Source organism: Calonectris borealis, chromosome 8 (genome assembly GCF_964195595.1).
Source record: "Calonectris borealis chromosome 8, bCalBor7.hap1.2, whole genome shotgun sequence".
Classification (NCBI taxonomy): Eukaryota; Metazoa; Chordata; class Aves; order Procellariiformes; family Procellariidae; genus Calonectris; species Calonectris borealis.
Window position 1 is genome coordinate 30,597,853 of NC_134319.1, and position 26,764 is coordinate 30,624,616.

At 49.6% G+C, this 26,764-nt stretch overlaps 1 protein-coding gene across 1 annotated transcript; it reads left to right on the forward strand.

The window, feature by feature from the left end:
- Positions 1 to 22,470, forward strand: RXRG (retinoid X receptor gamma). Its single transcript, XM_075156759.1, has 10 exons — positions 1 to 412; positions 10,240 to 10,499; positions 13,887 to 14,031; positions 14,727 to 14,906; positions 18,216 to 18,376; positions 19,094 to 19,223; positions 19,821 to 19,953; positions 20,718 to 20,809; positions 21,043 to 21,148; positions 22,009 to 22,470. Exons 1-10 carry the CDS (start codon positions 364 to 366, stop codon positions 22,154 to 22,156), a joined length of 1,404 nt encoding a protein of 467 aa, XP_075012860.1. The 5' UTR covers positions 1 to 363; the 3' UTR covers positions 22,157 to 22,470.
- The last annotated feature ends 4,294 nt before the right edge of the window (positions 22,471 to 26,764 follow it).

The window sequence follows — 26,764 nt, forward strand, 5'->3', positions numbered from 1 at the left end:
CCCCTCCTCCTCCCAATTTCTGATCTATACCGGAGCCGTCATGCATTGATCGGCGTCTTATCTGGGCGATTATGCTACCCGGACGGTCCGTCGTGAATTTGCAGGGAGCTGAGACAGCTGAGCTCGGGAGCCAGCCCTGAGCGGCAGAGAACAAGAGCATGTCTCATCCCGGCAAGCAGCTGCTGCCGGCGTGAAGCGAGGATGAGGCCACGGGAGGAGGCAGCTGCCCCGGCACCCTCCGAGAGCCCCTGCTCCTGCAGAGCCATGTCCCGACCCCGGTGGGCTGCGCTGCACTCCGGGAAGCTTTGAAGTTAGAGGCGTCAGTTGTGTTTAGAAAGGCAAGAGATGAACTGAAGATTAAACATGTATGGGAATTATCCTCACTTCATTAAGTTTCCTGCGGGCTTTGGCAGTAAGTATTTTACTTGTGTTTGCAATCTGTGCCTTCTGGGTTAGGTGGAGGAACTGATCCCACAGTAGGAGTATGGGGGGGAGTAAAGGGAATTTAAAAACATATTTAACCTAGCTCGTATGTGGCTGTAACCTGCGGTGCCTGTGTGCTTATGATTGAAGCTGTCCTGTGATTATACGTGCTGTGAACTTCAGCACAGACAAACCAAGCTGCCTGAAATTATGCAGGCTTGAGTCAAAACCATGACTCTTTGCTCTGAAGTTTAGTATACAGCATTTGAGAGATGCAGGTATGCGTTTGCGTGTGATGGACTGAATCTATTCATTGAAAGAATAGGATCAAACCAAGTCATCTTTCCAGTTGCATTTTTAAGTTGTTGGAGGAAAAAATTACTTTTAAAACCTAAAACAGCTGCCAAGAAAATCTAAAGAGGGCTCTTTCCTTGCCCAGTGGCTGTCTTCTGCCCTTGTGACACAGATACCACCATAATCGTGTGAAGCTGTGTCAGATTAGCCAAATGAGGCTGCACAGCAAGACAGTGGTCTGCGAAGGGCTGCGTCTGCGTGGCTGCGAGCTGCAATACCCCCGCGCACGCCAGCCGTGAGCGAGCCCCAGTTGCAGAAACCAGAACTGCTCTTGGCAAATGGGCTTTGCAATTACTGGGGCTCGCTCATTATTTTTATCTGAAGTTATTCCTCTTGTCCTACCGTGGGGGATGTGTAAGGGGAATGGGTTGAGGAGCTGTAGGGTGCTTCCCCACCCAGGCAGGGACCGGGCAGGCTGCAGTGTTTGGCTGCAAGGGGCTGGGAGCACCCACATGTTGGTTGCTGGCAAAATATTGATGCCGCTCCCGGGAAGTTAAAGTGCATTGTTGCTTGTGGACATGCAAAGTCTTAGTATCTCTGGAAAACTCCTCAAGTTGTTCCAGGCCCCTCAGGGTGGGTAAATGCCTCCAGGACTCGCTCTGGAGGCCCCCAGGCTGTATACATCAATCTGTTATTTCTCTGCTAGAGAAGAGGTTTGTGCAGACATTGGATTGCACATGGAATGTTCCCGCTATGTGTGTATTTTTTTTGCTCCCTCTTGCTCCAGATGCTCACCTCTGGTAATTCTCCAACTCCACAAAAGTCATTGGTATTGCATCAAGTCGTCCTCAAGTTTCACAAGCGCCTGACTTTCCAAAATACCTTTTTTAGGCAGAAAAGAGATGACTTGTTGGAAGAATCTATTGCTTACTGGTGTTTTTAAGAAACAAGCAAAGGCAAGCCAAACTCTCTCCTGTTGCTGCAATAAGAGTGAAACAATGGAAGTGTTATTTCTGTTTAATTTGTTGAGTATTACAAATTTACAAGGAAGCAAAATAAAAGTGACATTCAAACTGATCTTCATAGGAACCGGGCACAGATCCCTGTAGAGACAGGGGTCACAGCACTCAGCAGAACCTTTGGGAGATTTCTAGGAGAGGAAGTTGGTAGTAGGAGCAGAGGTATTTCTGCTCCACCAATAAAGGCGAAGGCACTAGTCTCCAGTCTACCAACAGTTCAATACGCTGGGACATTAACTTTCATTTAGAAGTATATTTAACTGGTGTTTTACTCTGCTTCTAACTAAACAGAGGCGTTTTCTGCAGGTGAACCTCTGACAGAGATGCAAAAGCATTGGCCAAGTTTTGTTTTGGCTGCTTTAAAACAGTCGCTCTGGCCTGTCCTACGCTCCCTGGACACTATAGAACTGTAGGTCACCGCTCACGTCCACATTCCCCTCAAAGCTGGAGGGCTTCCATGGCATGGAAGGGGTCTGGGGGCTGCCTCTCCCTGGGTTGTTGGGTCTGCAGAGAGGGATTTCTGGTGTTTGAGAAGGCAGTTGCTGCTCTGGCCAGACAACTTTAGGGCCCATGGGCTGAGAGGACACTCAGGCTTTGAGAGGGATGAAGCAGGATGGATCATGGTGATTATCGATTGAGGGGGAGTGGTGTGGTGTCCGGCTTCCCACTGACTTGGGATCCTCACCACAAAGCCCATGCAGGCAACCTGCATCTCTGGCAGGCCCGCAATATGTTCCTCGTCTTTGCTGCTCCCCCCTCCTTTAAAAATAGCTATGAAACTGTTCCTTGTCCTGCCTGCGCTGCCACCATGAAGGGGGACATCAGGATGGCGGAAAAGGGCAGTGTCCACACTAGACAGTCAGCTTGTTGCATTCATTGTTCTTGCACTGTGTTGCTGGAGGGCAGAGTTAAGGTGATGTGGCTCCTCTTGTTCTGATTCTTATTGTATTCAGGTTTCCTTTAGCTCTGAAATTCTGGGCTTCATTTTGAGCATAAAAGCAAAAAAAAACCCATGTATTTGCTTTCTTCTTTTTTGCATTCAAGTAACTGTTATGTATGCTTTAACTTATTTCTAACCTGAATGCAGATAAAATTAAGGTACACGTTCTTGGTGGTGTGTATAACTGTCATTTTGATCTTAAATGTCTGAATAACACCATCAAATTTGTCTGAGAATGTACATACACAAATTGCTAATAAGCACATCATTTGCAATGAGAAAAGGACAGACTGAAGTGTTACAGATGAGTTTGTAGAGTAGCAGGGAAAGTGTTCAGATGAGTCACCCTTACACATCTAAAGCAGGAGATGTGCGCTAAGGCAGATGGATTTGCCTTCACAGCCTGGCCTATAGGAACAAGGAAAGGGCTTCAAAATGTGTTTTTATTCTCCAGAAGGATGCATTTCATCCGGAGGCCAGCTCCCAGGGCAAGGAAAGATGCTGTGCTGGCTGTCCTCTCTCTCTGAGCACTCTCTGGCACAGTTGGTTGGGGACAAGAACTAACTTGGCTCCTCCACAAAGTCTCTTTTATTAGTAGTCATGTAACTTGGCCTGTGGCCACACCACCTCCGGCTGCAATCTTGTCAGCTCTCCCAAGCAAAGCGGGGTTAGGCCGGGTCGTTTGGGGGATAGGGAGAGTTGCAGAGGAAAAGCCGGGCTGTGCCTGGAGTGGGGTTGCTGCCCAGCTGCTTGACACCTTTTCGCCTGTGATGGTCCCAGGTTTTGTGACCCGTAGGACGCTTTTTCCCTGGGTGTCACAGCTTGCCGTGTCTGTACCTGTAACTGCGTATGTGAAGATGGAAGAGGGCTCTTTGACCCAGGGGTGAGAAGATCCAGTGACTGGGCAACTCCTGCAGGGAAGTGCAGATATTTTTTTTTTTTTTTTAAAAAAAAAAGCAGGAGACACTTACCTTCAATTGCCTGGGGCAGCCACAGACCCTGCAGTCGGTGGAATCCTTTCTGATGGGGACCTGTAGCCTCTCCAGGAGTTTAAAGACCACTGTAGGAATTTGTGCATGTTTTTTCCTCGGGGATGCTGTGCTGGAGATCCCGCTGGCCAGGTGGGAAATCTGATCAGACAATCATGAAAAACCCTTCAAGCCTCAAATTCAACAACTTTTACTTTTTTGGGGATGAGAAACTTTATCCAACTCCTGTGTATTACTGTGGTCACTAGGGGGATGTGATACCTTGTTAGGGTGAGTAAATTTGGCTTGCAGTCCTTATTTTAATTACTTGACAAGCACTTGCTAAAGGAGTTTTTGGTTGGCAAGATCACCATAGCCATAGAGTTACCCTGTAATGCATGGTTCCTGTCAAAGTCATGGCAAAGCCTGTGTAGCTTCTGTGGATTTTATTCCTTCCTTCCCTCCTCCTTAGCTTGGCTTCCTGGAGAGGGGAGTATGTGGTTACACTGCAGGTGTGTCTTGTCTAAATGTCCTTGGACATATTAAGCTATTGACCCACTGTCCAATTTCAGTCAAATCAGACCAAGACCTCAAAATAGCATCTGATGGTGAACCTGCACCAGGGCAGGTGAAAGTCTCGTGTGCTTCCAGCCTGCTGCTTCTTGTGGGCCGGGTTTTGGGTGGCCTCTGTTTGCAACGGCAGCACCAGGAGCATTACCTGAGAGGAGAGGGAGCAGCTCTTCCCACCACCCGGAGAGCTGAGGGAAACTTTCTCCTGCTTGTTGGTCTCCTGCCCTGTGCAGATCCCCGTTGCAAAAGCCCCTGCTCACATATGTGCCAGCACACCTCCAAAAATTTTTCTTTCTCCATGATGTTAGCTGTCGGGGAAGGCTGCATTTTTTATTGACCCAGAGTTGAGCGGAAAGATGGAAGCACAAAGGTTACTGGACCTTAAAAGCGAGGTGAAAACAATAACCTTTCTGTAGGGTATTAGCATGGCAATCTGTACGGCCTGTGGAAATCTGCTTGGACAGTTAAAAATATCACCAGAAAGGGAATAGTTTTTTCAGTTTAGCTTCCATGTACTAAATAAAAACTACTTCTGCAGTCATAGCAGCAAACTTTCTTTGATTCCAGTTAACATGGGTTCCCTGCTACATAACTGTGTCCAATTTCAGGAGTGTTTCTCACAGGTATTTCCCCTTGAAGGTCGTCCCCAAGGACGAGCTGCCTGCCAAGCTGTACCTCCCACACACGCCTGTGCTCCTCTGCTGAAATCAGCCCTTCTCTGCATGTCTCTTCCCACTTCTTGGTGCTCTCTGATCTGCGGAGGATGAAGTATCTGCAAAGTTTTGCTAGTCATGTGTCAGGCAGGGCAAATTGCACCTTTAATTGTTCATGCCAATGAAATGAATACTTTCTGTGTATATCTGAGGCCTCAGAAGCACAAGTATGTTTTTCATTATTTGAAGAGTTGTTCCAGCTTTTGATTCTCTCTGACATTAAAAAAAAAGCTGTGAAGGTTGAAAGTATCATCATCTCTAGGCTTGCCAGGGATCTGCAGGTCTCAGGAGGTAGGATTGCTTTAGGCCTTAGCTGAAGAAAGACCCCAGTGTTTAACACTGATACCTTTCCTCTCAAGGCTTTCCTAGGTGTTAGAGCTGAAGGGGCATTAACCAAAACAAATTTGCAACCCATGTTGGTTGAATAGACAGTGTATGTAGGGATTGGATTTGGTCTCTGCGCATTCTGATTCCACTTTCTGCTCAAATGTAATTGCTGAGACGGGTGTTTCCTGCCAGTATTTGGGTGAAAATCAAGACAGCTTTATTGGTTGCAGCCTGAACGCTTCTCTTCTTACTGCCTTTGCCAAGGCATTTGGGGTCACTTGCATGCTCTTGCAGATAGTCTTTGCTTCCACGCCTGCCCCAGCTTTACCTGGGACGTGCTCACAGCACAGAGGTGTCCAAGCTGGCTTTATTGAGCTAGCATTGGTCCTGGACCAGTTTAGCTGTGTTAGCCCAGACCTGGCTGTTTAGTATTGGTGTGGTAGACCTGGAACTTCGTGCTCTGCAGGGGCATCTGTCGGATGCCTACTGAGATGTAGATGGTGTCCATCTATTCCTGATTTTGTGAGGCTATTCATTTGGCAAGTTTCCCACCCCTGGACTAGGATTTTGCTAAGGTGCATGTGAAACACAGGTGGAAGTGGAATATCAAAGCTTTGTGTCCTTGCTCGGCTTCAGTGGCTGGTGGGCGAGTGTAACGCTGCTGTTTATGTCCTCAGGGGCACTGTTTTCAAAATGCAGAGAACCAAGTGGTTCTGAGGGTCTTCCCTCATTATTTTTTCTAATGTAAGCAGAGTTGTCTATGCTGACATTAGGTATGATTCTGAACGCTAAAGCAACGGGATGGACGTTGGGTCTGTGCGCACGCTTCCAACCCACGGCTGCTCTCTGCAGCAAGTGATGCGATACATTTGCCGAGGCAGTTTGAAACAGCGAAGCACCCAGAACCAAGTTTCTTCTTTTTAAACTTTGCTTCTTACAACGAGAAGGCTGGAGTGTGTGCATTTCTGTACAAGAGAGCTTGTGAAGAGTTGATTGAGGCACTGGGTTCTCCGGACACTGCATGTTTGCAGTGGAAACATCAGAGAATCCACACAAGGCAGTTCCCTTCTGTCCTCCCTTCCCCTGCTCCTCCAGGAGAGAAATAAATACAATAACAGGCTTCCCTGATCCCTCTTCAGGAAACTGCCTGTCCAAGCATTGATGTGGAAGAGGGAAACAGGAGAGAAAGACAAAACTAGCCCCATTTGGGGATCAGAAATAAGCTGGTCTTGAATCTGGAGTAGGTGGTTAAAAGCAGTAGCAAGCCCTGATGCCTGAGCAGGGTCTCAGCCGGTCTTCCCCAGCAGACATGGGGGACCCGGCCAGTCTGGCAGAGCTGCATTTGGCGCTCGCGGGCAGGGGCTGTGCCAGCCACAGAACCCTCGCCTCCCGACACAGGGCTGCCCTCTGCTCCGTGGGGCCCCGCCGCAGCTGGCCGAATCCCCGGCATCGCTTGTCACCTTGCATTACCTGATGGACAGACTCCGGGCCCACTTTGGCCTGTGTAAATGTCACCTGTGCCGAATGCCAGAGAGGCGGAGGCGGCTGGCTGAGGCTGGCACGCAGGACTGAGTCCCGTCTCCCCAGACCCCCCCCGCTCTGTCCCAGAGCTGCTTCCCCACCACAGAGCAGCTCCTTGCTGGTCTCGCTTCGCTGCCATGCTGTTGTTTCTGTTCGTCCCCCAAATGATGGGAGAAAATACCTTGAGGAAAGCCATGCCATCTCTTGCGAGCCCATGGCCTTTCTGGTTGCTTTCTGCTGGGAGATGCGTGACACTGTTTTCAACCAAAATGAATCAGACTTGCAATCTCTGCTGTTTGCGCTGACCAAGCCACCCTGGCTCTTTTAGACTGAAACAACTTTGAGGGTACTCAGCTCAAGGAATAAGTAATCCCAGTGTCAAGGATGCTTTGGCATGGCTCTTCCTGCACACCTTCTGCCAGCCGTGCAAATTGTTCCTCGCACAAGCTGATAACCTGGTAGCAGTCACATTTTACACCCCTCTCGGAGCACTCCAGCCTGAAAATGGGAAGCTGAGAGGAGCGTTTCCCCAGGTGCAGGAGGGTGCATTTCTGCTCCCTCGGGGACTGATTTGGTAAACTTATCCCAGGAAAGGACTGGAAGTCAAAGTTTGGACACCTTGCAGGAGTGCTTTGCTTTGATTTGTGTGGTGTGGTTTTTTTTTTGTTTCTGCTTTTCTAAATGCAGTTTGTATTACAGTTTATAACAGATGGATAAAATTTTCATTGGTAAATGGAAAGTTAACACTGATGGCTTTGACCAATGGGTTTGTCACAGCCTTGGCAGGACAATGTGGCCAGGCACTGTGGAAACAAGCACGTTAACTCTGGTCTGTGTCATCAGGCCTGGCAGAACCTGGCTTTACTCCTGTGTGCTCTCCAGTAGACATTATCTATCCATCTCCACCAGCAAACACTCCTTCATGCATTCATGCGTCCTCTTTGGTGTCTCATTGCTGGGGTAGGAGATGTAGGCACAAGCACTCCAGGCTTCTTGGCTTCAACCTTTGATCCCATCCTGGGGGCTAGGGGATTCCCTTGGCCATAGCCCTTGAACAGTCGCTTCTTGGCATGGACAGAAGCACACCACGGGGCTTGCCCTGGCCAGCAGTCTCCTTGGGTGAAAGCCTTGCTCTGGGTCCTTATGAAACATGGAGCCTTTCTAATGGAGAAACTTAGTGGTGACAGTGTTTCTGTAAGGTGTGGTGTAAATGCAAACAGTAAAACAACTCTCCTGGGAGTCTTTTCTTATTGGTTTAAATCTTCTGCATGATAGTTTCAAAATATGCCCTTTTCTGTGTTAATGGAAATGGATGAAGAATCATTCTTCTCCTTAGCTGTCCTGGTGTGATAGATTTCTGCCCAATCTCCCCTTCAGTGGCTTATTTTCCAGGCTGAAGAATCCACAAAGGCAATGTTGTTTATCTAGTTGTTTAAAGAGGCATAAAAACAATTTATTTGTAAGTCTGTGCTACAGATGCTGGGGAGGACTGCATGCTATGGTACCAGACCGCAGGTGATAAAAAATGCATTTGCTTTTCTCTGAAGCCGATAATGGCACAAGTCAGGATGGTCCTTTTAAGTCCCAGGAAACAACTGAGGTGCCCCTGTGAGCTGAGCGCTTAAGTATGGTGGGGGCCAGGCAAACAGCACATCTTCTGCCCACTGCGAAAGGCTCTCCTGGCAGCTGTCTCTGGGGTGAAAGGCTTTTGCGCTTGGAAGCCATTACAAGGTAGGGATTTCGCTGCGTACTAACAGAGAACAGGCTGCGTGTCTCCATGATGGTGGCAGGGGACGTGGGGTGACTCTCTCCAGCAGCAGGCAGGAGCCCTGGCTCTGCCTCCAGACCGCCTCGCTGCCTCCAAGGCTTCTGCTGTTGTCATTGAGCCGGCTTCCTCTTGCTGCACATTGCTTTCCCACTGGGAGAATTGATCCAAAAAGCCAAAGCAAGAATTGACAAAGACCTTTTCTCCCCTCCCTCTGCAGAATTAAGTCTGAAGTGGGTTGATAACGGCAGATCGAGTCCTCCTTGACTCTGACAAATGTCTTTAATGTTATTCAGCAAGCTGACCTTTTCCCGTCTTTATTGTGCATCTTCCCTTTGAATCAGATTTGATTGTTACTTCAGGTAAAATAACAAACACTGTCACGTAAATAACTTCGCAATAATGTTAAAAGGAGGAAAAAACCAAACAAACAAAACACCAAAGCGCTGCCTTACTTCCAAATGCAATGGGAACAAGCATCCTCTGTGCCAGCCATGGAAAACCAACTGTGTGACCTTCCCACACAACATCTTTGCCTTGCTACTCCAGGGAATGATTTCCTGTGTTGAAAAACCAACAGAGAAACAATGGTTCATTGAAATGTTAACAACAGCTAATGCTAACTGGGGTTGGTAAGTTCTAGGGGAGGGAGAAAATGTCATATGAATCCTTAAAATACAGCTAGATATATAACCCATTGGGACTAGTGGGCATTTGATGCCCAGATACCCTCTGAATATTTGAGACTGGTCTTATAGAAGACAGCATTTAGGTCTTGGGTGAGGTGTTCAGCCTCAGAGAGTGCCCTGAAGTGGCAATGATCAAGGTTATATTGCTTTTCTATGCCACCTCTTCCCCAGCAGGGTTCAGGGGCAGACTGATCTCATGAGGCTACTGTGAGGCTTAGTTTGGCAATGTGCACTGGAGCTCTTCAGTGTGGAAGGAGGAAACCTTCTTTCCTTGTGGTGGTGAGACTGTCTGCCCAGGCAGGTCTGTGTGGACAGTCTCTGCTCTGTCTCGTACTACATGAGGAAAAGTAATGGACAAAATATTTTGTGGGTGCCTTGTCCTGTCATCTGCATTGCTAGCGTGTCATGGGCAGTTTCTGTCCTGCATTGCTCCAGCTCCTCCTGAAGATGCTGGCATCAAGTTTTGAGAGCTGGAGGAACATGTGAAATAGCCTGGTGGAGAGGTAAGTGGGTGGGAAGGGAAAGAGCTGAACCATGGGAAGAGGAAGAGGAGCCTGCTGAGCCTGGGCCGTCGCAGGGAGCAAAGGTGCTTCGTAAGACATGGGGAGCATTCAGGGTTTCTAGCCTGGTCGGTGGGGATTTCATGGTTTCAGATGTGTGCTGTCTCTGGAGCCGACTTGGACAGAAGAAATGGGACCTCAGGGGATAGTTCAGAAAAAAACAGCCTGAAGCAGGCAGGCAGCATGCCTTCTTCCAAGTCAGCTGAGGCACCAGAGCAGTGAAGGAAGATTTGATTATTAAGTTTTATCTTCATAATATGTTTTGTTGCTGTATGTAGCTCCATTTCCCGCACCATAACCAACGTTTTGCTGTTTCCCTTTGTAGCATAAGGCATGTTTGGCTTTGAGCCTTGGCCAGCATCTAAGCTGCCATGACCAAGGCTAGGCAGCTGATTGCTGTACAGCCAGCCTCGCTCATAGTGTATTTAATCTTTCTGCTTCTCCTTGTAGATTCCCCTGTTCATGCCAGCTCCACATCTGTGAGCCCGTCATCAAGCCTTTCCACGGGAAATTCGGTGGACGGGCACCACAACTACCTCGAGGCCCCTGCGAACCCCTCCCGGGCGCTGCCGTCCCCCATGAACGCGATCAGGTCTCCGGTGAACGCGCTGGGCTCACCGTACAGAGTCATTGCGTCCTCCATCGGCTCACACCCTGTCGCTCTGTCCTCAGCCCCGGGCATGAATTATGTGACACACGCCAGTCCGCAGGTAGGCAGATGTGCACACTTGCTTCGCTACAATTCATGGAGTTCAGATTCGGTAAAGTCCCAAAACTTGAGGGAGTGGGTTGGCTGGTGAGGAGTCTGGTGTGTTTTGGCCACCTAGGGAGATCAGCTGTAAAGAACAATTTCCAGCATGTGAATCATTTTGCATAAATCCCCCTGGCACAGATACAGAGAAGACACCTGTATATATTTCAAAATCCTTGCACAATAAGGGGAGAGAGCTAATTCCCAGGTCTGTTCTCACCATGGATGCAGTCCAGTTCCCCTCTACTGCATCTATTTCCTCTGTAACAGGAACAAGCTGCCCAGGGAAGTGGTTGAGTCACCATCCCTGGAAGTATTTAAAAGACATGTAGATGAGGTGCTTAGGGACATGGTTTAGTGGGCATGGTGGTGTTGAGTTGATGGTTGGACTCGATGATCTTAGAGGTCTTTTCCAACCTTAATGATTCTATGATTCTATTGCAGCGTGTATAATTACTGTACGTGGAAATGTTCGGGATAGCCAAGGGCTGCAGGATGTGAAGTATTCCCCTTCTTCCTGCAAAAGGATATCTGCTTTGTTTCATTATTTGGAAAGGAGACAGACTTTCTAGAGAGAGACAAATGTTAATGCTAAATGCCAGCCACGTACTCTGTGTTGCATATAAACTTTGCCTGGAGAAAAAATGAAGCGCTCCTGCCTGAGCTCACTCAGTTGCTGAGGTTTCCCCTCCAGACAGGGGGGAGACCCAGGTGTTAGGGTTAGTGCCTCCCCAGAGCCATGGGTGGGCTGGGAGCCTCCCGGGGTGGCTCTGTGGGGCAGGGACAGGGACACGCTGCCCCAAGAGCCTGGCACCACCTCCGGCATGGCTGGGACCAAGGTGGCAGTGTGGAATTTTGATAGTGTGCTGAAATGTTCTGGGAGTCCAGATCCAAGTGGAAATTCTGCCTTTTATTAACAAGTCTTTGCGTTTTATTAGTGGGACCTGAAGATAGGGAGTGCTCAAGAGCCTCACAGCTCCTGCTGAAGAAGCAGCAAGGAGATGGTCCCTGAGCCCTCTCTGCCCCATAATCCGCTGCTACTCCACGGTCTGTCTGAAGTTCTTCCTAGTGACTGCCACCAAGGCTGGGAGAGGATGGTACAGGGAGGCCCCTGAAGAGCTCTGGGAGAGTATAAGGGTGATTTGGCAGGTTTGGCTTACCTTTCACCAGCATCCTCAACTCCTGCATGGGTCTGGGCTGTCTGCAGTGGGCGTGCTGGGCATCCTTCCTCCCCTCGCGCCACCCGACTGTTACCCATCGATCTGACAATATTTTTGCCCGTGGCATCCAGGGCACGTACTTCGTGATGCTGGAGCTGGTGGCAGCACTGGCTGCGTGGAAGCCTTTCCTTTGGGGTTGGGAATGCTCCAGGAAGCGGTTTCCCCAATCTGGGCACCGCGCCAAGTTCCCAGCTCCGAGGAGCGGGTTTCATTTGCGTTGCCTCTAATGCAAGGAGACAGCTGGGCCTTGGGGATTCGGCAGGGAGGCAGCTAATGGATTTGGGTTCAAGCAGTTGTCCCAGATACCATACATGATTGCACTTAACCTGCAGGAGTCAAGCTCTGAGGACACTGATGGCTAAAACTGCCCCGTTTCCCCCGGCCCCCTCCATACACCCTCCCTCCCTGTTATTGTCTCAAAGTGCAGCCAGAGAGAAAGAAAAGGTGGTACCTGAGCTCCGAGTAACATTTTAAACCACAAAAAGTTTCTCCTGGCTCAGCATCTTGCCAAGAAGAAGTTTTCAGGGTAAAAAAGGTGGCTGGACACTTGTGGGGAGGAGGTGGTTGATATCTCCTTTCCTTGAGCCAAGTTCAGATTTTGAAGCATTAGAATTTACATCTGCCAGTGCCTGGGCTGGGTCTCTGCTGGGGAGAGCAAACCTCTGTTCCTCTGGGCAATTTTTCCCTATATGCTTTTATTTTCCAGTGGGGCAAAACAACCTGGCTCCTAATGTGGTAATTCTTGCTGGATAATTTGTATTTTCAATGTCATCAGACCTTTGAAGCTTTGAAAATGAAGGGACAGTGGTGAGGGAAGATGAAAACGGGCTTCATCTTTTTATTTTTCTAATGACAGGTCCAAAAATCCCCATGGGATGAATCCTTCTTGTTCTTTGCTGAAATTCCCTGTGGAAATTATTATACTTTTTCATGGGAAATGGGCAATTTCTTGGAGCAAATGGAGAACTTGCAACAGCATGCATGAAATCTAGTGGTTTAGATGTTATGGAGACTGTAACAAAGGCTGTAGCTGGATTTTCATCCAAAGCCTTGTTTTCTGTCCCTGCTTCTGCCCTCTTGCTGGGAAGAACTTTAGCTGATAAATCGGGGTGACTGTTAAAAACAAGCTCAATGATGAAGAAACCATCCCCAGCCCTCAAAGCATGGCAATGGCAAAGATGATTTGATAGTGGTTTTGGAGAGACATTGCTCTTGCCAGACAGCACAAGACGTGCTCAATGGCCCTTAATCCTCACTGCCCGGCCGACAACATCTCGAAAGCAAATAGCAATAAAACGAAGCCGTGGGCAGCATCAGGCTTTGGTCTCTAATCGATGTCGGTTTGTAACCTTTAACTTGCAGCAGCCGTGAGCAGCTCCCAGGGATCTCAGCTGGGGGCTCTGGGCCGTTTGCCTGCATCTCACTGTAGCTGATTTTAGATGCTCAGCCTGCTCCCTTTTTTTTTTTTTTTAATCTGGCAACCCCAAATCTGCTCTGTTCTCCAGCCTGTGATAATGTTTGGGAACCAAGTCCCAGGGAGTGACCAAGATGTCCATGTTTTCATGTGTTTATGCAGATTTGCATATCACCAGGCAGGGAAGCTAACCCATTTGACACTTGTTTTTACAAAAAACAAACAAACAAAAAAAAAAAATCATTACAGCTTCCCTAGCCATGCAGCAGTGCAGGTTTAATTGCAATAAATCGCCTGGCTGCAAAGCTCTTCCTTACCAAGCTGCTAATGCTCGAGGCCACAAGCAGCCAGTGATCAGCATCCTCTAATGAGGCAGGCAGGAATCCACCAGGCTTGTCACTTAGAGGCTGTAACTGAGCAGCTGAGGGTTGCTGCCTGCCCTTTTCCAGCTCTGCTTAGTCCTGGCTTTGGTTACAGCATCAGGGCAGGGTGAGAGGCAATATCTCCTACGAGGCATCTGCTTAAACCCCTCCAGCTGGATTCACCAGAGGATGTCTGTCTGCCCACGGCAGCCCCATGGAGATGCTGGGGATAAGCTTGTGGGACGAGCCCAGCAGGAGCAGCAAGGGAGGGGTCAGCTCAATTTGGGGATGGTTTCATTGAGATTTGAGTCTCGACCCTCTAACCTGTCTTGTGGCTTCTGCTTCGGCAGCTCAACGTCCTGAACAATGTCAGCAGCTCGGAGGACGTCAAGCCCTTGCCGGGTCTCCCGGGGATTGGGAACATGAATTATCCATCTACAAGCCCAGGATCCTTAGCCAAACACATCTGTGCCATCTGTGGGGACAGGTCCTCAGGTAGGAGGTTTTCTTTCTTGGGGAAGGCTTTGTGCAATGAAAACTCCCCTAATGCTCTGAAGCAAGGCTCCTGCAGGAGTGAACGCTGTGAATGCTTGCTGGGGCCATACTGGCATTGCAGCATTCATAGCTGGGTCTGGCTTACCCAAGGGCAGGCTGTCTGTTTTGCAGATTAGTTGCGCTGTGCCCAAAAGAGGGCAAACCTATAAGCCACGCTCTTCTCCCTTATGTGTATAATCTCACTTTACATTTTGTCCCTGTTTATCAAAGGTAAATATATCAAAATTGCTGTGTTCTTATTTACCTGTGCTTTGTGTTAGCTGCGCTTTGGCTGTGCCTGGGTTTTCTCTCCTACCCCAGAGACCTGTGGCCTGGCCATGCCTTGCAGACCCCCTCCATATCAGTGCACCCCATTTGCTACCTGTGGCTTTTCTGGACTTGCACTGCCGCTGAGATGTGGCTCCACATCCCTTGCCTGGGCTGCGGTGCCTCCTTATTGCAGGAAAGTGGCGGTCCTATAGTTTGGCTGCTGCTGGTCACTATTCCTGCAAAGAGCCACTAAAGCCAAGTCAGGCCCGCTAAGGTGATACCCTGCAGCCAGTTTTTTCACCTTTGGGGTTGGTTTGAGCTCCTCCACGCTGGAGGGAAGGGCAGATGCCTGCCTGCCCGTTGATGGCCTCCCCTTGCCTCCCCAGGGAAGCACTATGGGGTGTACAGCTGTGAGGGCTGCAAAGGCTTCTTCAAGAGGACGATCCGGAAGGACCTGATCTACACTTGCCGCGACAACAAGGACTGCCTCATAGACAAGCGCCAACGCAACCGCTGCCAGTATTGCCGCTATCAGAAGTGCCTCGCGATGGGGATGAAGAGGGAAGGTATGGGCGGGTGGAAGGAATGGACTTATAGAAATTTTCCTTATATTCGTTGGGGTAAATCCGGCTCTTGGTGGCCCTTCAAGGCTGGAACATTCCAAAAACCCACATTGACAGCTTCAGGGCATTTTTGACCTCGTTTTGTAAAGGAAGCGAGGCTGATGGGGAAGCTATTACACTGTATTTTTCTTCTCATTCCACCTAAACGCACATACTGGTGACTCTTGAACCTATTAACTGATTTTGACCCAAGCTTGCCTTTAGTTAGTGGCCCTTGATGGCCTGGACTTCTTGGACCTCTGTAAACCTCTGCTGTGGACAGCACCCAGCAGTGAAGAGTCCTGCAGCCTGCTTGTCTCCTGTGTGAAGAGCAACCTTCTTTTTTGTTTTCAGCTCGCTGGCTTCATTTGTCACCACCTAATTCTTGCACTGGAAGATAAGGGTGAATGATTTATTTCTATCTTTTATTTTATAGTTCTCTGTCATTTCCACTCTTAACCTCACCTTTGAAGATGAGCTCTGGTACAGCTCACATCCTGTGGTGTTTTAGTGCTGCAGGAGAGAGCTGTATGGAAGCAGTTCGTGCAGCCTCTTCCATACTCCAGATACACTCACTGCAACCCTCAAAGGACTGTGTTTCTGGCCCAAACCACCTAAGGTGTTGATCTGGAGCAAGGATCCGACCTGAGGCAATTGGACCTAGAGGGATTTTGCACTGACTTGAAGGAAGCCTCCAAGAGCTGCTGAGGGTGACGTGTGTCTGCGGTGGGTCCTGCAGCCCTGCCTCTCTCCCATACAGCTCTGGAGAGTATTAAGGTCTTCGTAAAAGCCACCACCGAGTCTCTGCTGCAGGGAAGGGCAAGCCCAGCAGCATGAGTGTTTATCTGTCCACCTCTGCCCCCTGCAGCTAGCTGCTCCCTCCTTGATGGAGCAAGGACTGCTGAGCTGGATTATACTCCCAAATTATGTTGACAGATGCAAGGTCAGGTAGTGACAACAATCACAGCATTTAAGCTGCTTGCTTTTCCAAGATAAAAGAACTGTGCCGCCTCCAGGGTTGAATGCTAGCAGGCAGCGTAGCTGTCCTTTTTGGAGGCCACACTGCTCGCTTGCAGAGCATGCAAGCCGGTCCCTGTGCAGGAGCTCAGACTGTGCAGGGCAGAGCCTGGGGAAGTAGCTGTAACACTGGGCACGGGCTGAGCCTCGTCCTGTTCCCTGTAGCATCATGAATGCTGTGCTGCCTCAACCGCTCAGGGCAGCGGGGGACTGCGAAATGCCAAGCTTGAATCAAAAACCTAATCCCAGGAACGGCTCTCCCTTCCAGCCGGGTGCAAAGTGGTTCAGAGGACCAGGGTGTCAATGCAACTTCCCTTTGCAGAGCGTGAAAATTTAAACCCCAGGATCTTGGTGGATCCTGCGGGGGTTTGGCTGCAACAATCACAGAGGCTTTCCGGGAGCTGCAGAAACTGGGGACAGATTGCAGCTTGTCCCGGATGAGTTTAGGGGCTGAGTGGTGGGACTGGTATTTCCTTGGCATGCTCTTTCTTCCACTAAGATTTTGATGACTTTAGAAACACTTCCCTGGCTTCTTTCTGTCCATTATCCTAAAGAGGACAAATGCTTCCCCCAGCTGGCTGGCACATACGTGTGTCCTGTGTTGCCTTCCCTCACCAGCACCAGACTGGATATCCCACTGAGCCATCTCCTTGGGTGCTGCCAGTTCCCCAGCAGCTGCATAGTGCTGGAAAGGATGATGTCAGGAAAACACATCCTCCCAGCTGGGAGAAATGCAGGGAAGTGCTGAGCGTTGCAAAGTGGTTGTGAGTCTCAGTGCTGAGGAACCTCCTGTGATTTGGCCCTTCCCCTGAAAGCACCCTCACATAAGCCAGGGTAAGGCAAGGCTGATGCAAGGGCTTATTTCCTGACACCACTGCAGACAGCAGAGCTATAAAGACAAATGGGAAGGAAATCTCCTGATCCAAGTATCTGACCTAAAAGCTTGTCACACCCTTCTTCCAGCAGCACTTACCTAACTGAGAAAATGGGGATCAAATTCTCCCACAGGCTTGCTGTGGGCTTGGTGTCCCCTGGTGTTTTTGCAGGTCCCCTCTCCTCTTAAAGGACACTTTATCCCTTGGCCTTGGTGGTTTTCCCACTCCTCTGGATAGTGACTGCCTGGTGCTTAGCTAATGGCTTCCCCACCCGTTAAGCTGTTGAATAGCGAAGCACCAATGTCTGCGTGGCAGGGGCCAGCTTTGCAGCCAGCTTCTCCCCCACTGAACCTTTCATTTCAGGTGTATAAATGCCTACAGCCAGTACAGGCTGTTCTTTGAGACCGGGCCAGCTGCCGACCTGTCCCTTAGGGGTTACGGGGCACTTTGGGCCCCTGCCTGGTGCTGCGTGCTCACACAGGGGAGCGAAGCTAGCAGGACTGTAGTTTTGGGACATTTCTCCCTAGCCGTGAGCTAAACTGATATGACACTTTCTGGTTGCTTTTTTTTTTTTAGCAGGACTTTCTTTTTTCCCTTTGGGATTTCTCCAACAAAAATGTGCACCCAGGACTTCTATTGAGCACAAGGCTTGGCATACCGTGTACACATGTCCTACACTGACCTGTCCTCCACACACCCAGCGGCCCTGGGAGTTAATAGCTGACATCTGGAGAGAACTTCAGTGACTCTGTTCCTCCAGCCAGCAGATATTTTGGAAAATGTACAAAGATGGGAGAAGAGAGTGAAGGCGTTGGGGCATTCAGAGGTGCTGGGAGCTGCTTTCTAGCAGGGTGGGTTGGGAAGAGAGGTGGTGGAGGGAGAGGTGACACCAGGGCTGGGCCAGGCTGGGTTAGCGTTTGCTCAGGATTGAGGCAGGCAGTGTGTGGATCCAGCTGGGGGTGAGGGACCGTCCAGCCCTGCTGCTGGATGCTCTGGCTGCTGTGGGGCTGTTTGAAGCACGCAGCAAGCACAGCAAACCTCAGTGTCTGGGTGCTGGGTCCCTCCTGCCTCCTCCAGCATTTAGCGACAGCCGAGTCCAGGCTGCCACCTGGAGGTCCTCTTTCCTCTATTCTGGAGCTTCATACCTTGGAAATCACAACCTTTTGCCAAGTTTAGAGGCCACTGGTCTACAGCAACCCCAAAGTTATTGGGGGGTGGTGGGAGCAGCCATTTTAATGGACATATATCTGAAATATCCATTTATTTTCTGTTCTCCTCCTCCTGAGGGCGTTTCTCGTCCCTCCTCCCAGAGGAAAGGGGACCCACTTTGAGCAGGTAAGTGTTACTGTGGGTGTAAAGAAGCCATGTTTCTGTTCTGCAGCTGTGCAGGAGGAGAGGCAGAGGAGCAGGGAGCGGAGTGAGAATGAGGCCGAGTCCACAAGCAGTGGCAGCGAGGACATGCCCGTGGAGAGGATCCTGGAAGCTGAGCTGGCAGTCGAACCCAAGACGGAGGCGTACAGCGACGTGAACACAGAGAGCTCAGTAAGGGGCACTAAAATCACTTGCAGCTTTTGCTGAGAGCCTTCAAGGTGTGATTTGAAAAGACAAACCCTACGTGAAGGGCTAGCATTTTGCAAAGGGTTTTTGCTTCGCACCGCCTAAAAATCACCAACAATTTTTCTTTTGAAGCTACTCTGAATGACAACTAGAAAACAGCCTATATGTTATTTTCCTAGCATTTTTTCTAGTTCCCTTTGATTTCAGTGAGTAGACAGGGCAATAGCTGGATGCCGGAAAGTCTGAGCCCTGTGCTGGCTTCCACAGTTGTACAGCCCTGGACACTGCTGGTGACCAAGACTGGAATGGAGCTGGGCATAGCAGGTTTACTGCTGTGGTTTTATTGGGTAAAACTGCTTTTCATGCCCATTCAGAGGCTGCTTGATGGCTTTTAGATGTGCCCTGGGGAGCAGGACTTCAGCCTGGCATGCAGGACTTGCTTTGCAACAGTAAGCAAACAGAAAAGTCTAGGAATCAGCTGATTTGGCTGGTTGTAGAGGGGATAGTAGTAATAAATACCTTCTCTTCCCAACAGTGCACAGCTGAGATTATTGGCAATTTGATCATATTACTTGTGGCTCTGAGTATCATTAACTTGATCCGATACCATGTGCAGTGCAGACAGTGATTATCAAAGATTTTACACTGACGAATTTGCCTCTTTTCCTCTGCTCTTTTCCTTTTGATATTGCCCTTGATTAGACAAATGACCCTGTCACCAACATATGCCACGCGGCTGACAAGCAGCTCTTCACACTCGTCGAGTGGGCCAAGCGAATCCCCCACTTCTCCGACCTGACGCTGGAGGACCAAGTCATTCTTCTCCGGGCAGGTAACGTCCCTGACCTGTGGCCTCTGGGGCTATTCCTGGTACCCCTGTCCCTTCTCTGGGCTGTGTGCCAGCCAGGCTGGATGGTGAATGGGAGATCCTGAGCTGATCCATCCCTGCTGTCACAGCGTGAACAACCTATCCTGAGCCATGATGAGCGGTTGGCAGCGGCTGTGGATGGGGCAGTGGAATCCGCTGTTTGTTCCCCTCTTCAGGCAGACATGTAGGAGGGCTGGGGGGGAGTGAATAAATGTATCTTGTTAATGCAATTCCTGTAACTGCAGAACTCACTATGTATGGGGCACATTAGTGCGTAGGGTGCAAAATGATGTAAAGGGGTTGCTGATGCAAGGAATATGTTTTTTTTAGGAGGAAAAACCAACTTTTTTTTTTTTTTTGGCACTTTGAGACTTTTTTTGCACCTTCCTTGCTCCTGGTCAGGGTTTGCCACCCCTTGCAGTGTTGGCAAGGGTGCAGTTGGTGCACATCTCTCCTGTGAGCTAAGTCTGAAGCCAGCAGGGAGAAACCAGCTCTCCTGCTCCATGTAGGACTGATTTTTTGCTGAACTGCCTCTTGTGTCCCACACACCTCCTCTTGCAGGCTGGAATGAGCTGCTCATTGCCTCTTTCTCCCATCGCTCCGTGTCGGTGCAAGATGGCATCCTTCTGGCTACGGGCTTGCACGTGCACCGCAGTAGTGCTCACAGTGCTGGTGTGGGCTCCATATTTGACAGGTACGTGGCCTGTTTCTGTCATCCCCTATCAGACTGGCTCTGTCTCTCTCCTCTGGAAGGGAGACATGTCCTTAGTGAGAATTAGAGCACACCTGTGGTGATTTGGGGCAGAATTAGCCTAGAATGAGGAGGGGACACCTGAATGGCTTAAAAACCAAGAATAGGATGAAAGCACCTTGGAAAGACATTTGGAGCTGCAGAAGCAGATCCTTGGTTGGGTGTGCAGGGGGAGGAATGCTTCTCTACCTTCTCTCTAAGAGTTTGCCGTAACTGGATCTAGAGTTAATACTCCTCAGCAAGACCTTTAGCTGGCAAAGCTTTAAACCCCAACTTGCTCATATAACGACTGCACACGTACTGTCCATGCCATGCCTGCTCCCTGCCTGGCAGGACACTGCATTACCACTCTTACACAACTGGCATGCATAAGGGCAGCGCCCGTGTCTCGCACAGTGAAATGTGGAGAAAAACGCATGCGACTTTCCCCAAGTGAATGCAAATTGTTCTCCATAGTCCGAACAGAGCACAGAGGGCACGTGCTGAGGAAAGTGAGAACAGGAGTGAATCTGATGCTCAGGTCCATGAATGCTGCTGATCCACATGTAGAAGAGCAGTGTGTGGCGTGGCTGTCCCTCAAAGCTACCTCTTCCTGCAGAGAGGAATTGGGGCTATTCCCAGTGCCCGTCCCAGATGCTTTTCAGCCCCCAGCCTTGCTGTCCGTACCTGTCTCTGATTGTCTGCCCACCCGTGTCCCCCACATGCAGGGTTTTGACGGAGCTGGTGTCCAAAATGAAAGACATGCAGATGGATAAGTCGGAGCTGGGGTGCCTGCGAGCCATTGTCCTGTTCAACCCAGGTAAGTCTGAGGCCTGGGCAGTCCCAAGTGACACGCACGCCCTCGGCCGGTCACAGGCAGGAGGGCTGTGGCAGTGAGCATCAGGACTGCAGACAAATTGGTCCCAGTCCCTGGGTGCATGGTTAAAGAGAGGCCTAGTCCTTTCCCACCCATGCATGCAGTCGCTCTGCTGGCAACGGAAAGGTCTCCTCTGCAGTGATTTCCTCCCTACCCGTATTCTCTGCCTCGTCCAGATGCCAAGGGTTTGTCCAGCCCCTCAGAAGTGGAATCGCTGCGGGAGAAGGTCTATGCCACGCTGGAAGCCTACACGAAGCAGAAGTACCCCGAGCAGCCAGGGCGGTGAGTGTCCCCTTGCCTCAAGCAAGGCAGGCACCTTAGGGCAGCACAATTCCCACTCTGGAAAGAGGAGACTGAGGCAGGGGGGTCTGTGCTAGCTCTGCCTGAGCCACCCTGGGCCAGAGCCCCCGGAGCAAAGCAAGGGCAGGACACCGCAGGCTGTCCTCTCAGTGCCCTAATCCTGGGCCAGAGCCTTTAGGGTGCTGGTGAGATGCAATTTTCTTGCTTTTCAATCCAATCCTACCCTCTGCTGGCCAAGCTCTTGAAACGCGGGCAGCCGGATCCTTCCTCATCACCGCCAGTCAAGTGATGCGCCCACAGCATCTTCTGCTATTTTTGGCTCTGGATGTGACCGCAAAGCACTGCAAGCGGGACGTGGGGAGGGGGAAGCAGCCTGCCTGCTGCACCCCTTTGCAGCTGCACCTCGAAACAGGAGGCAGCGGCTGGCTGAGGCACTGCTGAGGGGTTGCACATCCTTTCTGGGGGCCGGGGATTTTTGAAGGCTGTTTCAAGAAGGATTTAAATGACACCATGGAGTGTCATTTACTTGACTAGTAAGTCACTAGTTGAAGTCTTGGAGAGAGAATCTGGATGTATCTGATGTATCCTCTTCTTTTCTTTTTTTTTTTTTTTTAAGCTTTAAAAATGCTAAATTCTGTTTTGAAAAGATACATATTCCCTCCACACATGCAGAGAGAAATGGTTATTTTGAAAGCATAGGGGAATCTAAGATGGAGAACTCTCCACGGCATTTTGGGGGAGAATTTGGGCTCTGCTCTCCCACGCCCTTGGCACAGGCTTGGAAACACATGGGAGAGGGTGGCCAGTGCCTCCTGCATGCCTCTGACTCTGCTCTCCTCCAGGTTTGCCAAACTCCTCCTGCGCCTGCCGGCACTGCGGTCCATCGGGCTGAAGTGCCTGGAGCACCTCTTCTTCTTCAAGCTAATTGGGGACACCCCCATCGACACCTTCCTCATGGAGATGCTGGAGACACCCCTGCAGGTCACTTGAGGGTCTGGCTCCACTCTGGTCAGACCCTGGCCCCCCATGCCCCTGCACAGTCTCCCACCCCTCTGCTCTGGGCCTACGAGAGCTCAAGAGATGTCCTCCACCCTCCGCTCCTCCTTGGTGGGATTGTTGTGGTTTTGTACAGCTGTAAATCACCCCCTCTAACCCTCCCTGGTCTGGCCTTGGGGGGCGTCACAGATCCTCCAACCAGTTAACCATTCCCCTGCCCCCCTGTACAGATAATTGCTTTAAATTATTTTTTCACTCTCAATAAAAGCCAACAAAACAAATAAAATAATATATGAGAGAGGCACTGATGGGAGCTGGCAGAGCAGTGTCCTCTTTTGCTGCGGTCACAGGTCTGGCTTGGGATGGGACTGAGGGACCCTCTGGAGACTCTTGGGAAGCCCAAATCAGGGCAGGAACATCACTTGGGCTATCCCTGCTTGTGCTGATGGGCACAGTCCTCTGGCCAAGAGAGAACGGGTATTGTTGCTTCTTGCTCCTGCTAAGGAAAGACCTGGAGAAACTTGCTGCTTTGAACCAGAACATTTCATTCTATCATCTTAAAAAGAAACTCTTGGACTCCTTGAATTTTTGCAGTAATTTAAAAAGTGACTTTTTAATGTGCTTTTTCTTTTCTGAGCTAGTCTAGCCACTGAGGGAAGAACCGAAGTGCTTCATTTTGGTCCAGGTGGAGTATTTTGGGGTGACCCAAACCTGGTGTGCTCATGGATAATTTTCATTTTTCTGAAGCTTCATGGATCCTGTTCTCAGGCTTTTTTTTTTCCCCTCTCTATTTTTGCACTGGAAACAGGCTCTTCAACCCCAAATTTATAATTTCATACCTCCATAAGTGAAACTTGCAGCGAGGGAAAGCACAAGACACATTACTAAAACCTGCCTCAAAGGTCTGCCTGGTCTTTCACCTGCTCAAATGGCACTGCTGGAGCTTCCCATCGCAACCGAGCTAACCAGAGTCAAACGAGTTAAAGACATGAATTTGTTCAATACATGGAGCTTATCCTGGTGGGAAAACGTCCTCCCAGGAACCCGGCAAAGCTGCCTGTATTATTATTCATAAAACAGGTGTAGTGTTAAGTGATCTGCCCCTTCTGACACTCTCAGCAGACAGTGCGGTGAGATGCAGCCGTGCTTTGTCTGTCTGCGTGACAGATTGCAAGACTGCTGCTTGGCGACTTGGGGAAGTTTGGGGGAAAGGAGGAGTGACAACAGGAAAGAAAGAAGGATAAAAATGAAACATTTTGTTAGAACTCCCACATGGGGACATGATTCATTCTCCAGTATTTCATTGTGAAAAGGAGAAAGAGAAAATCAAAAAAGCAGGAGAAAGAAACAAAAACCCAAAATAATGAAAACTCTAATTTTTTTTTTTTTTTGATGACACTGGAAAAAAACAGAATTTTGAAAGAGGTGAAAAGCATTGACTAAGGGGCTATTTGTAATTGAAAAGGTAATGTTCCATTAAAAGGGAAGTGTTTAAAGACAGAAACTATTCAACTTGCTCATTGTATAAAACCTTTGCCAGAGTGTGAGAGACTGCATGCAGACCATGCTGGGGTGGTACCCACACCACGCTGCTGGCTAGACAAAGCAAGTTACCTCCAGCCTGGGCTGCTACAGACTTCCCCCTCCAAGAGCTGTGGGCTTCGAAGAGCTGGTCCCCAACTAGCTGGGTTGGGTTTCTTTTCGGATTATAAAGCCCTGGGTTTCTCTTGACCTCCCTCCTCTCAAGTTTGATGGCTTAAATCAAGGAGGCTGCTTGGCATTAGCAGGCTTAGCAAGAGAAAGGCTGCAGAAGCTGATGCCACCATGTGATATTAATGCTTTTTGTTGAAATATATAGAGGAAAACCTGAGGGTCCTCGTGCATGCAGCAGACCTCTTGTTAAGATGGTGTCTGAGTGCTATTTTGGAGCTCTGCAGCATGCGGTGGTAACTCAGTGTGCTTTGGCTCTGGGGTGAGCTGCTGCAGCACGGCGGGCTTGGCCAGCTGGAGGGGACAGGATGCTTCCACACCAAAAGGGCTGTCTCTTTCAGGAGCTCACAGGCTGTCCTCAGCACACAGTGGTTGCAGCTGTGCTCGTAAGTGTTTACATGGACCTGCAAGGTTGGAGTTTCATTTAGCCAAGACTTCAAAAAGTGCTTTGAGCCATGCTCAACCTCTCTGATAGGGGTTTAACATAGACAGCGTGATGCCTCTTGGTGCCTTAATTTGAGTCCCTGATATTCAACATTGGCAGAACGGCTCAACACATGGGCAACAGAGAAAAATAAACTGGACAGCAGAGTGGGATCCAGCACCTAGCCCAGATGGCCCTGCACGTGCCCACTGCAGTCAGTGCAAGCAGAGCTTGCGAAGTCCCATGAGTGGTTCACTTCGACTGTCTTGATGCTGATCTCAGTCCACAGTCTGTGAGCAAATCCAGACCACTGCCTGTAATACAAACAGTCACGTTTTGAAGTTGGAAGGGCTCCTGGACACCCCTACTTTTAGCAGCCTACCTTGAGACCCTGGGAAGGTAGTCTCTGGGTTCTGGACCACAAGGTCTCCAGGTTGCACTTTGAGCAGGGCTTGTCCTCTTTCTCCAGATGCCTAGTGGGTTTTTTTGAAAATTTGGTGTGCTTGATCATCTGCTTCATGCACACCCCACCACACGCTCTCCTGCCCTGTGTTTGGAAGGGCAGCGAGAGCATGGGTCACGGATTGTGGCTGCTGTAAGAAAGAGACTGCTTGCTCGTCTGAAAGTGTCGCTAGTGGACAGCGGTCCTATGCAGAGAAAAGAAGTCATTGAGCAACTGAGCTGTATCTGAAATCATTGAAGAGCTGAGGTTTGATGTAATTTCCTGGATTCAATCGTAACCCTCGGATTCCTCATTCATGTTGTGGGCCCCTATTACAATGGTGTCAAAATGCTGCCCAAGAGCAGTGCTTCCCCTAGCCTTACAAAACATAGGGGTGAGTCTCTACAGACACCCCAAGGAGCAAACCCCATAACAGTTAGTAATAACTCAATGGTGTAGTCTTCGTTCAGGATGAATTGCTGCAGGACAACATCAGCTTGGCATGGCTGGATCTTACCCAATCTGCAGCCCTGCAAAATCCTAGTTTTCATAAAATGGTAGAAATCTTAATCATGGATAAGCCAAAGAAAACTTCTATCCTTGCACATACATTCAGCCCCAGCTTGTGTGGAGTTACACCAGCGCAAAGAATTCGAAAATAACACTGAAGAACTAAAAACATCAAGAAATACCAAAGTCCCTTCCAACGTGGGCATTTTTCCTTGCAGACATATGTCATGATGGTGCCTTCAAAATCCAGGCATCAGCCACTTTTCAGGCATAACAAGGAGAGCATAACAGGGTCCAGCTACCAACCCTTCCTACTGAAACCTGGCTCCTCCTATCTCTGAATTTTGCTCTTGCCAGATTCCAGTTGCTGGGTCTTGCCACCACTTTGTCTGAATATCCACTCATTGGTTTCTCCATGAAAACCCTCATAGCCTCAGATTAAGCTCTGACATTTTTTCCTTTGCTCTGGGAATAATAAATAAACCAGGCTTTGGGAATGGCTGGTACAAGGCAAAGAGTCATAGTCTCTTTTCCACCATGCATCGCATCTCATGAGCTTTCTGAGTTAGCAGCAAGTCCCCCCCACCATGGACAAGCTTTGTATTAGTGCACAGGCCAAATGTTTCAAAGCATTTATTTGCTGCTCGCTCTGTAGTGCTCCATGGAGGGGACTTAAAAAAGTAGTGGGTTTAGCCACTTATGATGGGGACCTTGGAAAATGAAAACACCCTTGAACTCCATTGCTTGTGCTAAGCTGGATTTGTTTCTCACCCAGAAAGCAAGCTGGTGTGTTTTCCTGCCCTGTTTTCATTTGGGTTCTGTAGTGGCTGCTTCAGTTTCTACTGAAGTTCCACAACAGCTGTTCCGGATTGGGAATTAAAAAAAAAAAAAAAATCCCAAGCTATAAAGGTTTGATCTGGTTTGCATTCAGTTCAGCTCTGGGCTCTCTGCTGAATTTAGTGATTCAAGGACACGTCCTATAGACCTGAGGTGACTTTCAGATGCGGATGGTGTGACTCTGAACTGAGTGCCACCACCACTGGCCTTTCCTCGAGGACCTCTTGTCTGGGCTGGGCCCTGGACTGCCTTCACCATCACCCCTGAGCTCCCCTGAGATGCTCTCTTTGCTCTCTGGTTTCTCTGCTCGTCCCCTCTCTGTCCCTCGCAGCTCTCCACCTGGGGAGGCTGTGCTGAGCTGGTACCTCCCGGAGCACCAGAGGACACGGGGAGGAGGAGGAGGTGGAATTGCACTGATTAGGAGGCACGTGGGGCTCCCAGAGCTGATGGTGGTGGTGGGGTCAGAGAGGGTGGCTGGGAAGCAGTGTGTGTACCCTCTTTCAGGAGATGATGGCTTATATTCCATGGTGAGGTACATTGTGGTGAAAAGCATGATACAGAGACAGAGAAGCCCTGATAAATCCCCAGGCGTTTGTCAGCGTTAGTGGACAAGGACCAACCTATAGCTACGCAAGACCAGTGGCTGCCACCCCATACCTCTCTTGTCTCTCTCCCTATG